The sequence below is a fragment of the Enoplosus armatus genome, chromosome 15, assembly GCF_043641665.1.
Source record: "Enoplosus armatus isolate fEnoArm2 chromosome 15, fEnoArm2.hap1, whole genome shotgun sequence".
Classification (NCBI taxonomy): Eukaryota; Metazoa; Chordata; class Actinopteri; order Centrarchiformes; family Enoplosidae; genus Enoplosus; species Enoplosus armatus.
Window position 1 is genome coordinate 18,654,333 of NC_092194.1, and position 13,586 is coordinate 18,667,918.

Consider the following 13,586-nt stretch of genomic DNA (forward strand, 5'->3'; position numbering starts at 1 on the left):
TATTTACTACCTTTGTTCCGTTTCACATTGGCTGCTTTTTCCCCCGTCAGGCCTTTAAGCGTGCATATATAAAAATGATTCTTTTCTAATCATATTCTTCTTGTTTCACTGCTGTGGCTCGGGCTGGAACAGATTCCCTGCCAGTGACGGTAAAAAATAGACCATTTTGCTAATGCTGTAATGGTTGCACAATGGGGTTTGCATTTCACTTATTTTATGAGTGGTGGAGAGGGAGAGAGCTCGGGGCTCTGGGTGCTTCTGGCTGAGATGTGTGCGTTTGTGTGTATAGGGGGAATTTGGCTTGTTAAATGTGAGAATCTCAGCACTCATTGTTTCCCGGTCAAGATATCAGTACCAAACCATCGTGTAACTCCCCTGGTATTTACCTTCAGCTCCTCTTTGACTTCAACTCTCTGGTGGGCCGTCAGGCAGAGGAGGACACCATATCCTCACAATGTTAGGGGATTTATATCTAAGCTGTCTCCCTGTCCATTAAAGATATTTCTTCTTGTTCTTCTATTTGGAAATTAAAGGTCCTCTGAGCGGTTGTTAAAGTGAGATTATTCCCTCAGTGGTGCATTCAGTACTCCATTATATTATTTGGAGCTTTGGCCTCTCTTTAAATCTTTGCCGTGCTGCCTGTTGCGCTATGATAAAAAAAACAACAACTTTGCTTTAAAACTTTGCTGAGTGATCTGCATGAAGGGAGTATGAGCGAGTTTCTCCCCACAGGTTTAGGTAATTAATGTTATTTTGAGCAGCGTGTGTTCCTCAGCAGGTCCAGCAATAGCTCCTGTTACACGTTAGTCTGTTCAATTTAGATGTGTTTGTTTGGTTTTGATTATGGGATGTCGGGTGGGTCTCAACCCCAGCCATTACTGGCCTAATAGGAGGGGCTGTTTTCCCTCAGGAGATAATGCCAGGTCCCGTCATCCTCGCTAATACTGTAGCAACTGATTGCTGTCAAACAGACCTTGGTCAGACAGTAACTGAAAATAACTCTTACCGTTTGTTTTAACCTCCTTAGGTGCCCAGATGGGTGGGGTTTACCACATCAGGATAATTCAGATAGTATTTGGTAAGCTGGAAACAGGAAAGTGTAAGAATGTTGTCAAACGCTTTGCTGATTGCCTGTAAACTACTTTGTCTGGTGTTAAAACAAAGCTCACTCATCCAGTTGTCCTCGCTGGTTAAGAGTTGTTTTTCAGATACCATGTGATCCAGGCTCAGTGTCATTTACTGCTGGTGTGAATTTCCGTAGAAACTGACTGGATCAGACCTGAGATGTGGCTGGGATACAGTGCAGAGTCTGAGTCAGCGGAATAGATTAGATAGGGTTTAGTTTACCGTCTGCCATTTGATATTCTCTCCAGGAGGCTTGATGTTTCTTTCTCCATTCATTTACATGTTTTTGCTTCGGTTGTTTTAATCTGAAACAGTTCTTTGGTAAGTATTGTTACACACAAGCAATCTAGAGTTTAGAAAATGATGTACTAATAGTTATTTTGAATTACATACTGTACAGGACATCACACAGCTCATCATAAGGATTTCATCAGTAATTGGCCAATTGCCATTAGTAGGAATACGTTGACATTTTGGGAAATACGCTTTCTTGACGAGAGTTAGACGAGAAGATCGATACCACTCTCACATCTGTCTGTTAAATATGAAGCTACGGCCAGCAGCCAGTTAGCTTAGCATAAAGACTGGGAAACCGCTAGCTTGGCTCTGTCCAAAGTTAAAAACATCCGTCTACCAGCACCTGTAAACTCACTAATTAACACTTTATATCCAGTTTGTTTAATCCACAGAAAAACCAAAGAGTAAAAACAAGTTGTGTGTTTTCCCAAATAGTCCAGCACAGAACTCCATGTAAAACCTGAAGTTGTTGTTTTTACACTTCGCTTGTTGTATGGATTAAACAACTGAGATATAACGTGATCATCAGTGAGCTTTAGAGGTGCAGGTAGATGGATTTTGTTACCTTTGGACAGGGCAGATGCTTTTACGTGTACTTATCGGTGTAAGTCAGTGTTTGAACCATATTTTCCTACTCTTAAGAGTACTTTTAAATGTTTTAATCTTCAACTCAAGTAAAAGAACTCCCAACCATAAATTGAGAACGTTTTTCTGATCTGCCGGAGTGTCTGGTTTCACCTTTATGGGAGACGAGTCTGTGGGTGGGACAGTATGACTAAGACATGACTACATGTGGGAGACTAGGTAGGAGTGTTTATTTCCACTTACCGGACAATGCTGTCTCAAAATCTGTGATTTAATGTTTTATTATGACAGTGGAGGTAGAGGAGCTGCATCCATTAAGGTTGTGAGTCAGGGATGAGGAAGATGGGTCAGTCTGTGGGCAGAGGCCAGACTCTGTGGCTCTTAACCTGGAGGAGTGGCCGGATAGACCTAAATGACTTTTTTTAGACAGGCATAAGGATTTAACAGTTCATCACATAGACAAACTGCTTTCCATCCACAGTACTTTGGCTCAGTCTTGTCGTCTCTTTTTAACCACCTCTGCTGTGGAAGAAACATGTAACTGCTTTCTTTCGTTCTTATACTTAAACAGAACGTTAAAATGGTGGTTTTCTATTCTAACTGTATAATGACATTAATAAGAAACTAGCCATATGCTTCTTTATTCTGGGGGAAAAACAGACACAATGCAGATACTTGCTTTTTTCTGAATTATTTCTGTCCTTCAGTGAAGCCAAGAGGAGGACGACATGCAAGTTAAAAATGAAAATGATGTGCTATGTTTTCCTCCCTGTCTGCACTTTCTCATAAATAGGCACATCATAATTTAGTTTTACTCTGAGCGGTCTGACAAGAGATTTTCTACCATGCTTCAATGCCAAGGCTGAAATCACATTAAACCGTCTGTCTTGTTCTGGACATCATTGTTATGGCGAGGAGAGTTGGATTTGTGTTCCACTGTATCCTCTAAAGTATTGTTCCCGTTTGTTTAAATTTCCTTTCACCTTGTTATACGAGGGTTTTTTTTGTATCAATTTAAGGGAAGTATTAACATTTAACGGGAGGAGTTAAAGCAGCCAAAGTGCTCAGATCTTGGATATTTTAACAGATACATTGTTTTATGTGGGGATTAAACCTATGACCCTCCAGTTTCACGACACTTTCTTAAACCCTGGACCACCCTGCCACCCCACCTCCTGATTTTATCTGGCAGATACTGAAGCTCCAGTCTCCTTTTCTATTTCAGGAAAAGTCTAATCTCTCTCTTTGCTCTCTGCAGATAATGGAGTATCTGCCTGTGCTGACAGCTGTGACAGATGTGATTATTACCATGATAATTTCTCCACTGCCAAAAACTGCCTAAACAGTCTACCTAGGGTCTAGTATAGGGTTATATTTAGTTGTAAAAATCATATTTTTCAGGCATAGTTAAGATATCCTGCCTGTGGGGAGAAATAATTCCACATTTTTTCCAATGAGGCTTCATCTGTTTCAGTAAGAGTATTAAAACAAGCCAGAAAGACCATTCTCTTTACTAATATGATGAAAATTATCCAAACAAAGTCTTGAAACCAGTTAATTTGCATTGGACGCATGTGATATTAGCTCACCAGTTGGCAGATTTCCCCCTTTTTCAATTTTGGACATTTTGCTGGGATTTAGAAATTAATGTTCATGACTGTCAAAACTGTCAGCATTGGCAGATACTCTCTGGTATCAGTAAAAAAAAAACAAACCCACAAAGGACTGTTAATAGATTATTTTCTGACCTGTGTCTCATTTTCCTCACCACATTTTGGATTTCTTATTCGTGCTATAACAACTCCTGTGTTGTTTCCAGGTTGTCAGGCAGAGGGGTATTAGCCAGAATATGACAAAAAATATGAAGTTCAAGTAGTAAAAGTATGCTGCCAATGTGGCTGATGAATCATTTTTTAGCCACACTAGCGACGTGGCTCTAGGGATGGTCGGTGCACCACTTTGGTCCAGACTGAAATGTCTCAACAGCTATTGGATGGATTGCCACAGCATTTTGTTCAGACATTCATGGTTCCCAGAGGATGAATTATGACTTGATGATCCACTGACTTTTCATCTTGCGCCACCAGCAAAAAATCTGAATTTGTTAGCATTGTCATTGTGAGCATGTTAAGTGCTGCCTCACAGAGCTGCTAGCATTGAAGTAGACTCTTATTCTTGTTATTTTGTCCCCTTTCTTTAAAATGATGATTTGCTCATTTATAATATGCAACATACAGACTTTTATTACTTCTCTATACATCAGCAGTTTTCAAATGTAAGGTAAAAGGATTTTCAGATAGTGTTCACATTAAGCTGAACTCTTCCAGTTAAGAGCAGATTATAGGTGATTAGTGTAAGTGTCACCTGATCTATGAAAGTCAAATTGTCCAGGAAAAAAGTGTCACTGGTGGATATTTAAAGTATGATTTTATTGGCAGTCGTTACAGGGCAGAGTGGGTGGAGAGGCAACGAATTCATACAGGATGACTGACGGTTTCTGGAGCAGTCCGACTTCTTTATAATAATGCCAACACAAAGGCACAGATGGACGTACAGTACTGCACTGACAGAGGAAAAAAGAGATTGCCATGCAGTTAATCTGTTTAGAGCACGTTAGATGAAAACTCCTGGTGATTCATTTGTATATGAGATCCAGTTGTACACCAGCTCATTCATGACATCAGTGGTTTGGCTTCGTTACCATCTTACACTTTGTTCAGGTCTGTCTGATTGCTCTTTATATGTTCGGAGAAAATCTGTTTCCAAGCAACATTTTTGATGTTGTTCAAAATACAGCTTTTCTGAGTCGGGCATTGCGATGAGGGAGAGAAAGAATGACAAAGAGAGAAGTTGTGCTTGTGTACATGCAAGTTCCACATGCATTTCTACTGTGGATCATTTCGAAAACTGCCTCAGATTGACTGATAGGATTTGGCACGTGAAGGATGGAAACTGTGCCTTTTGTTTCTGGCTGCGTCTCATTTTCCACCACCTTCTTGCCTCCGTACCTGCCCTTAATGAGATCTCCTGTGTCAGATTCTGAGCTCCAACAAGCATTCTGGTAATTGCTTGAGAGGCCTTGGGTGAAAAATGCATTTGAGAACATTTTCACATGCAGTTTTCGACTCGAGAATTTGCTTGATTTTCCTTTTTTCCCCGTCTTTTATGAAACAGGTGTTTGAGCAGCTTCAAAGTTTGGTCATCACTTGTGGGATAAGACAAATCAGGAGTTCCTTGTGTTTTTTCAAGTAGTTGAAACATTTTCAACAACAGTTGGCTCAGATATGCTGCTGGGCCACTTTTCACAACAGAGGATTCTGGTGCTGCTCAATGTACACCTACTCCCTCTCCTCACTAACCCACAACTCCATCTTTTTGGCAAAGTTTGTGCTCCCCTGAAATCCTTTAGACCTTAAATATATTTGAGGCAGCTGCAAAGCCAAGAACCATTACTGCTGTCAGAGAGAAGGCCGTCTTCCAACTGTAGAGTAGAATCGACTCACTAATAGATCATGAGTAAAGATCTGGGGAGAGGAGGAGGAAAGATTCCCATTGCTCCGAATGTGGTTTGGCTCCTTTGAAACTTAATCAAGGTTCAACCAGTCTTGAGCCAAAGATCAATTAGATAAATTAGCCTCTAGGTTGAGCTTCAGTGCAGAGCTGCTTACACCCTCGTTACAGTAGCCTAAACAAAGAAAGGCAGCGGCCGACAAGTGTTTGAGGAGCAAAGAAATGTTTTGAGCAAAATGGGCAAGTGACCCATGAGTCCAATTTGTAGGTTAGTTTGGCATAATCTCAGATTCATCTGAATGCAGCCTTTGTTCAAACACAGTGAAACTAGAAAGCAAGAAAAGGAGCCAAAAAGAAAGAAAGTGTTTTTCAAGGAATGAGAAAAAAGCTCAATAATCTTCTGTGTATGTATGTACAGTGTGTATCTGTCGTGTTACGTGAAACCTGAAGTGAGTTAAATTTCTCATGTATTGCCTCATTGTTATGCCAACATGTTGTTGTATTTCTCATTGCAGTGGCTGATCGGAGACAGAGACAGTCACTGTGGAGTCATCTGCTCACGGACGCAGGGGAAGCCGGTGTGCGGCTCGGACGGGCGGAGCTATGAGACCGGCTGTGAACTGCAGAGGGCGCGCTGCAAAGATAAAACACTGACACTGGCACACCGCGGCCGCTGTCGAGGTGAGAATTCAGCTCTGGTTACAGTCCCATGCACGCTACGAAAATCTTCTTAAAGAGACTTCATGAGATTTCAGATGGTATTCACATTTTCATGACGTGCATGGAGAATCAATTGGACAAAGTAACCGGACGGGGATGTGTGTTTTTGGCTAATCCAGCAAATTAAATGCCTGAAAAAATCTAAGAACATCATAACATTTATGAATCAATCATATAAAAATCCAACACAGCTCAGACAGCACAGATAGCTACATGGTTTAAACAATTTTCTAAAATCTCTGAGGGTGGACAAAGGTATATTGTCTTACTGTATATATTGCCTGCCCCTCCTCCAGGACAGAAAATCAGCCTAAAAAACAAATATTATGATGAGTTAATGGCCTAAAGTTTTCATCTCTAGTATGCCTTAACCATGACGTGACTACACAGAGCTTCATGTGACTCGTCTTTCAGGTAAAAACTGGGTGAAAATCGATCAGTTGCCGGTGGCTCCAGCACCAACCTTCACATCTGAGGGGAGAGACATGGAGCTCAAAGGTATGGACCAGGGAGCGTCACACACTGAACACCTTTGAATTTGATTTTGAACAGTCCTACAAACAGGGAGTCATTATGAAGAGATGAGATCAAATGGTAGATTGTTCTGTGTTGCCAAGATTCAAAGCCAACACTAAATGTTTTACCTGAAATGCTGGAATAATTTTGTACCTAGTTGTAACCTAATCGTCCCTTGGAGAGTATATATTATAAACTGAGGAAGCAAAAGAATACACTGATTTACTTGAGACTCAAAGAGCATTTTTAAGATGCACCCGAAGTGAACACCAGAGAGTTTGGGAAGTGGAACTGAATGAGAAGATGTCTTTCATTTTCCGCCTCTCTGTAGGCGTGTAAGTTTTTACAGACCAGGATCACACACTTCCTCAGTCTCTGGATGCCAGCTACTCAACAACAGCAGAGATTGATAGGTCTAGAGTCAAGGTTGGCATTCCCCCCCTCCCCTTTTTTCAGCCCCACTGTCCATTAGGAAAACATCAGTCCCAACCAAATCCATTTTTGGAGTGAATTTTGTTCCCTCTGTATGGTAGTACGTGGTTTTGTTTCATAATATCCGTGGTGTGCCAAGGAAACGAGACTGGGCAAAGCTCACACAGTCTTTGCAGATGCGGCCGGCCTGTTTTGTTGTAATGAAAGTGCTGCTTTATTTAAGCAGGCAGTTCATGAACCAATCCTTGTTTACAATGGGAAAGCCTGGCGAAGGCTTGTTGAGGTGTGCGTGAGATTCAGATTAAACACAACAGGGAAATTTGACGACAAAACACATAAATTGCTAACAGGTACACAAACAACCACAAACAACAACAAACACACATAGTAACTATGGCTATTACAACAGGCAGACCTGTTTATATGTTATCTAGCTGTGAATAAACAACATGGGTAGAATCAACACATCACGAACCAGCTCATTATTCAAAATCTCTAAAATGAAGATGATGAAATGTCTTTTTTCAGTCAGGTCGTGTACTATGTGCTTTGCAGTCAATCAAACTTAAAGTTTGAGTTTTTGCCTTACAAAATAAATAAAATAAAGAAACAAACCTTGGGATGTGCATTTATTGCTGCCTTGTCACAACTAACAAGCACAGACAAGCATAAGGCAAGACATGATGAACACACTGCTGACATTACATTTCCATAAATCTTATTAAAATGACTTATTTAAATGAGTTGTTGAGGTCTGCAATATAACATTGGACTGTTTTAGCTCGTTCTACTTAGGACACGAGTACTACAAGGTTTAATGAGCGTTGTTTCTAAAATAAGACTAAATATACAGTCAGTCAAAGTCCACGTTTATAAATTCACGTAACCATGTCTGTCCCTCTCGGTGACTTCACCACCCAGCTCTGGCTCTGTCAGTCTTTTACTCTGGAGGAGACAACATGTCTGTCTCCTCTCAGATTCAGAGACGACTTTTATTTATCCAGGGAGAATGTTTGCCAGAAGTGGAGGACTGCGGTGGCACTGGTCAGCTCCCTGGTGTGAACGTGTATACACTAACAGTTGAACATGACGCTCAACTCCACAGGGGCTGCGAGTGCAATAAAAACAGTAGTTGCTGATGGGATTTTGAACCAGTGACCAGCTGGTGTGGAGCCCACTTCATTCTCTGACCTTTCAGCCACTTCCATCTCTGTCCCCTGAGAGCAGGTCTGGCTCATCAGAGCTGCAGGAACACAGGCTCAGTTTCCACTGACATTTCAAAATATCAGAGTAGAGTACATGACGCACTCCTCCGCACTAACAATGTGGTGCTCATAGTCTACCTCTGGCACTGGTAATGGTCAGTGTCGAGGAATGTGTTGTTTTAGCATTTTTTGAATGGTGTAATAAAAGGTCTTTGTATCTGCAGTGCAAAGGGTTTTAAATCAGTTTGGATGGAGAGTTTTTTCAGAATGCTTAGCAACCATCACTGCAGCTTGTCCTGAGCTAAAAACGTGTTAAAGGCTGCTCCTCATCAGGAAAGAAAAACAGTGTTGGTGGCCTAAAAGTTGGAAAAATGGCTCAAAACTTGACTGGGGGAAAAAAACAGTGCAGAAAGTGAATAAATAATGCTCTTCCTCCTGTGCATCTATCAAAAAGGTGACCCTTGAGCAAGGCTCTTAAACGTCAGACGCTCAGTGGCCGACAGTAGTAAAGTGTGGTTCTACTAGTCAGCTCCCAAGTGTGAACAGGGAGCTGTTGACAAAGAACACGCATCTTCAGTTAAAAAAAAAAACTCCAGTAGTGTTGGTGTATGAGAACAGGCTGTCCTGTCAATCTGTTACAGATGCAGGTCAGTCCAAGTGTCGTGTTGAGAGGAACCAGGCTTTGGAACAAGCCAGGAGACCTCAGGAGTCCATGTTTATCCCAGAATGCAACGAGGATGGAACGTTTGCGCAGGTCTGTCTCGCTACCTCCACAGATTTCTTGTCCTAAATGTTTTTCACTCTTCATCTTTCTCTTACTTTGAACCATCACCCTCACCCAAGGCATCACCTTTTGCTGTATTTACACACTACAAATATACAAACCAGATCATGTGTATTACAAAGCTATTGTCATGTTTACCTCTGCAGGTCCAGTGCCATACTCTGACAGGTTACTGCTGGTGTGTCACCAGTGACGGCAAGCCAGTGAGTGGCTCCTCTGTGCACAACAGGACCCCAGTGTGTTCAGGTACTGGGGGGGAAACCAGCCTGGCAACCTGAGGATGAAATGTCCAGAGTTTTTCAAAAGAATCTAAAACGTTCGTCCTGTACAAGGTCGCCGATGTTTAAGACTCTGCTGCCAACACAGCTTGCATCTGTCCTGCCTCAGTACTGTTCACATTAGTGATTAGAGCAGCTCTACTTCAGAGTAATGTTTAACAGGTTGTATGACTAAAACTCCGGTAGAAGGGTAGGACGTTTCCCGACAAGTCTTTATTAGGGGGGAGAAGCAGTGTACAGTAACAAGCATTTACATTTTTCAATGGTGGCTGCATTTGTAGGATCTTGAAGCCAAGAGTGATTGGAAGCCAAGTCATTGAGGTTTGGGCCAATTAACTTTAGGAATTTGATTTATTTCATGATTCAAAAACAACTAGAAATAATTTTTATTCATAGGCTTCAGTTCCTTAATCAAAGAAAAGATTGAAAATGGATGTGGATGTTATATTAGTATACTGGCGGGTACATCCCTGAGGTAGAACTTAAATTAAGTAAACTGACTGAGGGTGAACTGACCCTACATCTGAAATGAATGACCCGACTGTGCTGATGAAGGAGAAAGAGTGAACTCTGCCTTTGGGTTACAGTTAAAGAGGTTCTGTCTTGCCATACTCTGGGCACATCTGTATTACATGTCATGTGGCATATAGCAGGTGCAAGGTCAATGAGAAGGCTAATGGCCATACATCCAGGGGCCCCTCAGCCCTCCCACTCTCCCCCTCGTCTAACTGCTCTCAGCAGGCCAGAGGAGAGAGAGCGGGGCTCTGCACACTCATCCTGGATGGGAACACTTTATGATAATCACCATCATTTTCCCTCAGAGGATAATACACACCAGGGTATTTGCCAGAATTGGATTGCACAGCCACTAGAGCATATGGTGCAAATTTTGTGTGGTGAGAGTGGTCGCATGCCCCTCTGAAGCTGCTCAACAGACCGCCAGAGGCTTCCCGCTCTCTCTCTATCTTTTCTTCTCTCAATTTCTTTATCTCTCTCTCTCTCTCTCTCTATCTTCTGTGCCTTCTCGTTTATCTGCATTTTCCACTTGTGCCACTAATCACCTGTATTGTTTCCCATGGCACCTGCTGTGTTTCAGTCCTTTTATGAATAAAATCAGTAAGTCAAGTTATTTCTTATTTCTGCACCAGATATGAAAGATTTTTTGGAGCAAACAATTAAGTGTGCATCTAGAGAATTACCCTTCTGTGCACAGTAGAACCCCAGTGTGATCAGGTATTTGGGGAAAACAGTCAAACGTTTGCTGTTTCAACCTTCCTAAATGTGAGGATTCACAGCTTTTCTTTGTCATATATGATGGTAAATGATATATCTTTGGGTTTTGGACCATTGTACGGACAAAGTAAGCAAGTTCTGATGGCAGTTTTTACTGATTAAACAATTAATCGAGAAAATAATCAGCAGATTAATCAATAATAATAAAAAAAAAGGAATAATAAAGCAGCCCTACTCCAAAAGAAAAAAAACACATCTCATGCACAGATGAAGAGTAACTAGAGGTCTGGAGAACGGTGACTTTTCCGGCACTCTTCCAGCACACAATGGAAGAACTATTTTCAGTTGTCCAGATTTAAGTCGTTGTTAAATTCTGAAATGTAGTTTATGGCACAACACAATCTCTACTCAGTCTCCTTTCTGTCCTGCATAAGATCCAATATCTTCATTGTTTCTTGCAAAGGTATGTATGGCACTGGAGCCAGAAAGTGGGCACAATAAACCTGGTACTGTGTACAGCTGTTACAGTTGAACATGCCCACCTCTCCTTCCCTCTAAGCTGACAACAAATAACCTCTGCTGACATGCTCAGACGCCCCTGTACACTATGACCCAAATCAATCATCTCACATACATTTGCAGGAAACTTCCGTGAATTTATGGGAACTCATGCTGGCACAAGTGGATTGTCAGGTAGTAAATTAAATTTCCTTCCAGTTGCCTTCACTCAAAATGTCTCCCCTCTGCCCTTCTATTGTAATGAGTCTAAGTCTAATTTTGCTCTTTTTCTCCGTGCATCCATGCATGAAACCCACTACCTGCATGCACCAAACGAGGATGATATTTGGAAATGTGCAACTTTTTTTTGATAGTAATTTTCCACAGATGTTGCAGATCACTCAGATTTGGACTGGTCAGCGTTAAGATAACGCAACTAGCATAATGTTTCAATGTGTGCCTGCTATCAAGTACTAACAGAATGTACTCATCAAGCTTTGATAAACCTCTGCGTCTAATTCCAAGTCAAGACGTCAGAGCGTTGGGTAATCTGTGGGAGTGATGTTCTTCTGTTGGCCTGCGTTCTGTTGGAACAATCAAATTTAATTCTATTACGTGACTCAAGCTCTTGCAAAATACTACATTTTCAGTAAGGTGGTAAATTGTTTCTAAAATGGATAAACAGCATCTTGGAGTCAAATTCGTAAATGTTCCAGAGGGGTTGTTGCTGCTCTCTAGTCTTTGCTTTGTACATGTTTTGTGGTTTTTTTTCCACAGGGTCAGTAACCGATAAACCTCCCGGGCCACCGAACTCGGGTAGAAAAGGTGAGTTGAGATCCGCTGTAGGTTGTGTGTGCATGCCAGTGAGTGTTCCTATTTGTATGAAAGAGACAGAAAGAGAGCAAAAGTTCAAAATGTCTTTTGACCTGATTTTGTTCCAGCTGATCTGTGTAAAGTCCATATTTGTGCAGAGCAGAAAGTTACGTGACTGATGTTTCACTTGTAGTTTTAAGGGGATTTGGATTAATATGGTCTTTATTGTTAAAGAATACATCTTAAAACTAGCATTTTTCAGACACAGACACTACAGTACACCAAATACTCAGGTATTTCTTCAGTAAATGCATCAGGGACGGTACTGTATGCTGAATGATGGACACACTACACAAGCGTGACTGGTTTGGCTCCAGTCGTGTCTTTCTTCATACTGTATCTGCTGAAATTGTAAAATATGCCAAAACTGTCAAGAATGACAGTATTGCAGTTCTACAGTTTTCCTCTAGTTTCCTCAAAGTAATTCTGTCATTTGAAGAAAACTACTACTACTTGTCTGCTGCTTCAGAAATGTAAAGTGTATGAAAGTGTAAAAAATGAAAGTTGTCAAAGAAAGAAGAAATCTGTAGCATATCTGCAGGAGGTTGTTTGACCCAGGTTTGCACTTGTCTGAGACCAACCTAGTAACTGTTGTATTTTATTTACAGTTTGACCAGATCAGGTCAGTTTGACCTCAAGTGCTTGAATGTGCTGACAAGCCGTCTGATTTAAGGACTTTAGTGTTTGTAGAATGACTCCAGTTCTCTGTGGTTTGCTTTTGATTGAATTATTTCCTAAGGAGTGTTCCAGATGCTACAAAACTGCACATGGGTGAGTATTCTAGGTAGCTGAATTCACAGCATCATCTAAGATCCATTACAACTTATCATATTCTTAAACAGGACATTGACTCTTTCAGCCTTTCAGAATATTTTCTTTGGCCTGAGTTACCAAGTAAAATATGATGTTTGGGGCATTTTTCCCAAATCTGACTGAAGAAAATTTTAGGAATTAGGAAAGGTTTGATACTGAATATGAACTGTATTCATTCAGTTGTGTCATTCTATGTGTGTGAGTGTCAAACACTAGAAATGTTTGGGAAAAAGACAGTAGTTCTAACAAATTTAACAAAGAAACATTTGTATTTGAATCCTGCTTTCATGTAGATTTTCTCTTTATTTACACAGTATTATAGCTGTGGAAAGATGTTAGGACAGTGAGAATATGATGTTTACTATGTGTTGTAACCACATAATGTTTATTTACAGTAGTGACACATTTTTGACTAAAAGATTAAGGCCAGCAAATATCACTTCATAATAACTTGTAAACACATTTTGGTTGCCAAAATGACAACGTTTATGAAGAGTACTCTATAATTTGAAATACTTCATGATCAAATTCTGATGTGTTTTTCCCCTAAGGCATACAGCGCTTAAGAAAACAGGATGAAAGAAAGTCTGATAGTTTAGTCAGCCTGCAGCTTGGGAGCCAAGAAGCCCAAACTTTTAAGAGTTTTCACAAAGTTTAATTAGGATGTAGAGTCATAAATATGGTGATACAGAGATCTTTAATAATACTACTTGTTAA

The 13,586-nt window shown here is 40.8% G+C and overlaps 1 protein-coding gene across 1 annotated transcript in view; it reads left to right on the forward strand.

Moving 5' to 3' along the window:
• smoc1 (SPARC related modular calcium binding 1) overlaps positions 1-13,586 on the forward strand; it is a 43,301-nt gene that overhangs the window by 10,855 nt on the left and 18,860 nt on the right. Inside the window, exons 2-7 of the mRNA XM_070920559.1 lie at positions 6,033-6,198; positions 6,652-6,735; positions 9,032-9,144; positions 9,321-9,420; positions 11,328-11,378; positions 11,961-12,008. Of these exons, the coding sequence (XP_070776660.1) occupies positions 6,033-6,198; positions 6,652-6,735; positions 9,032-9,144; positions 9,321-9,420; positions 11,328-11,378; positions 11,961-12,008 (562 nt within the window). The remainder of the gene's footprint in view (positions 1-6,032; positions 6,199-6,651; positions 6,736-9,031; positions 9,145-9,320; positions 9,421-11,327; positions 11,379-11,960; positions 12,009-13,586) is intronic.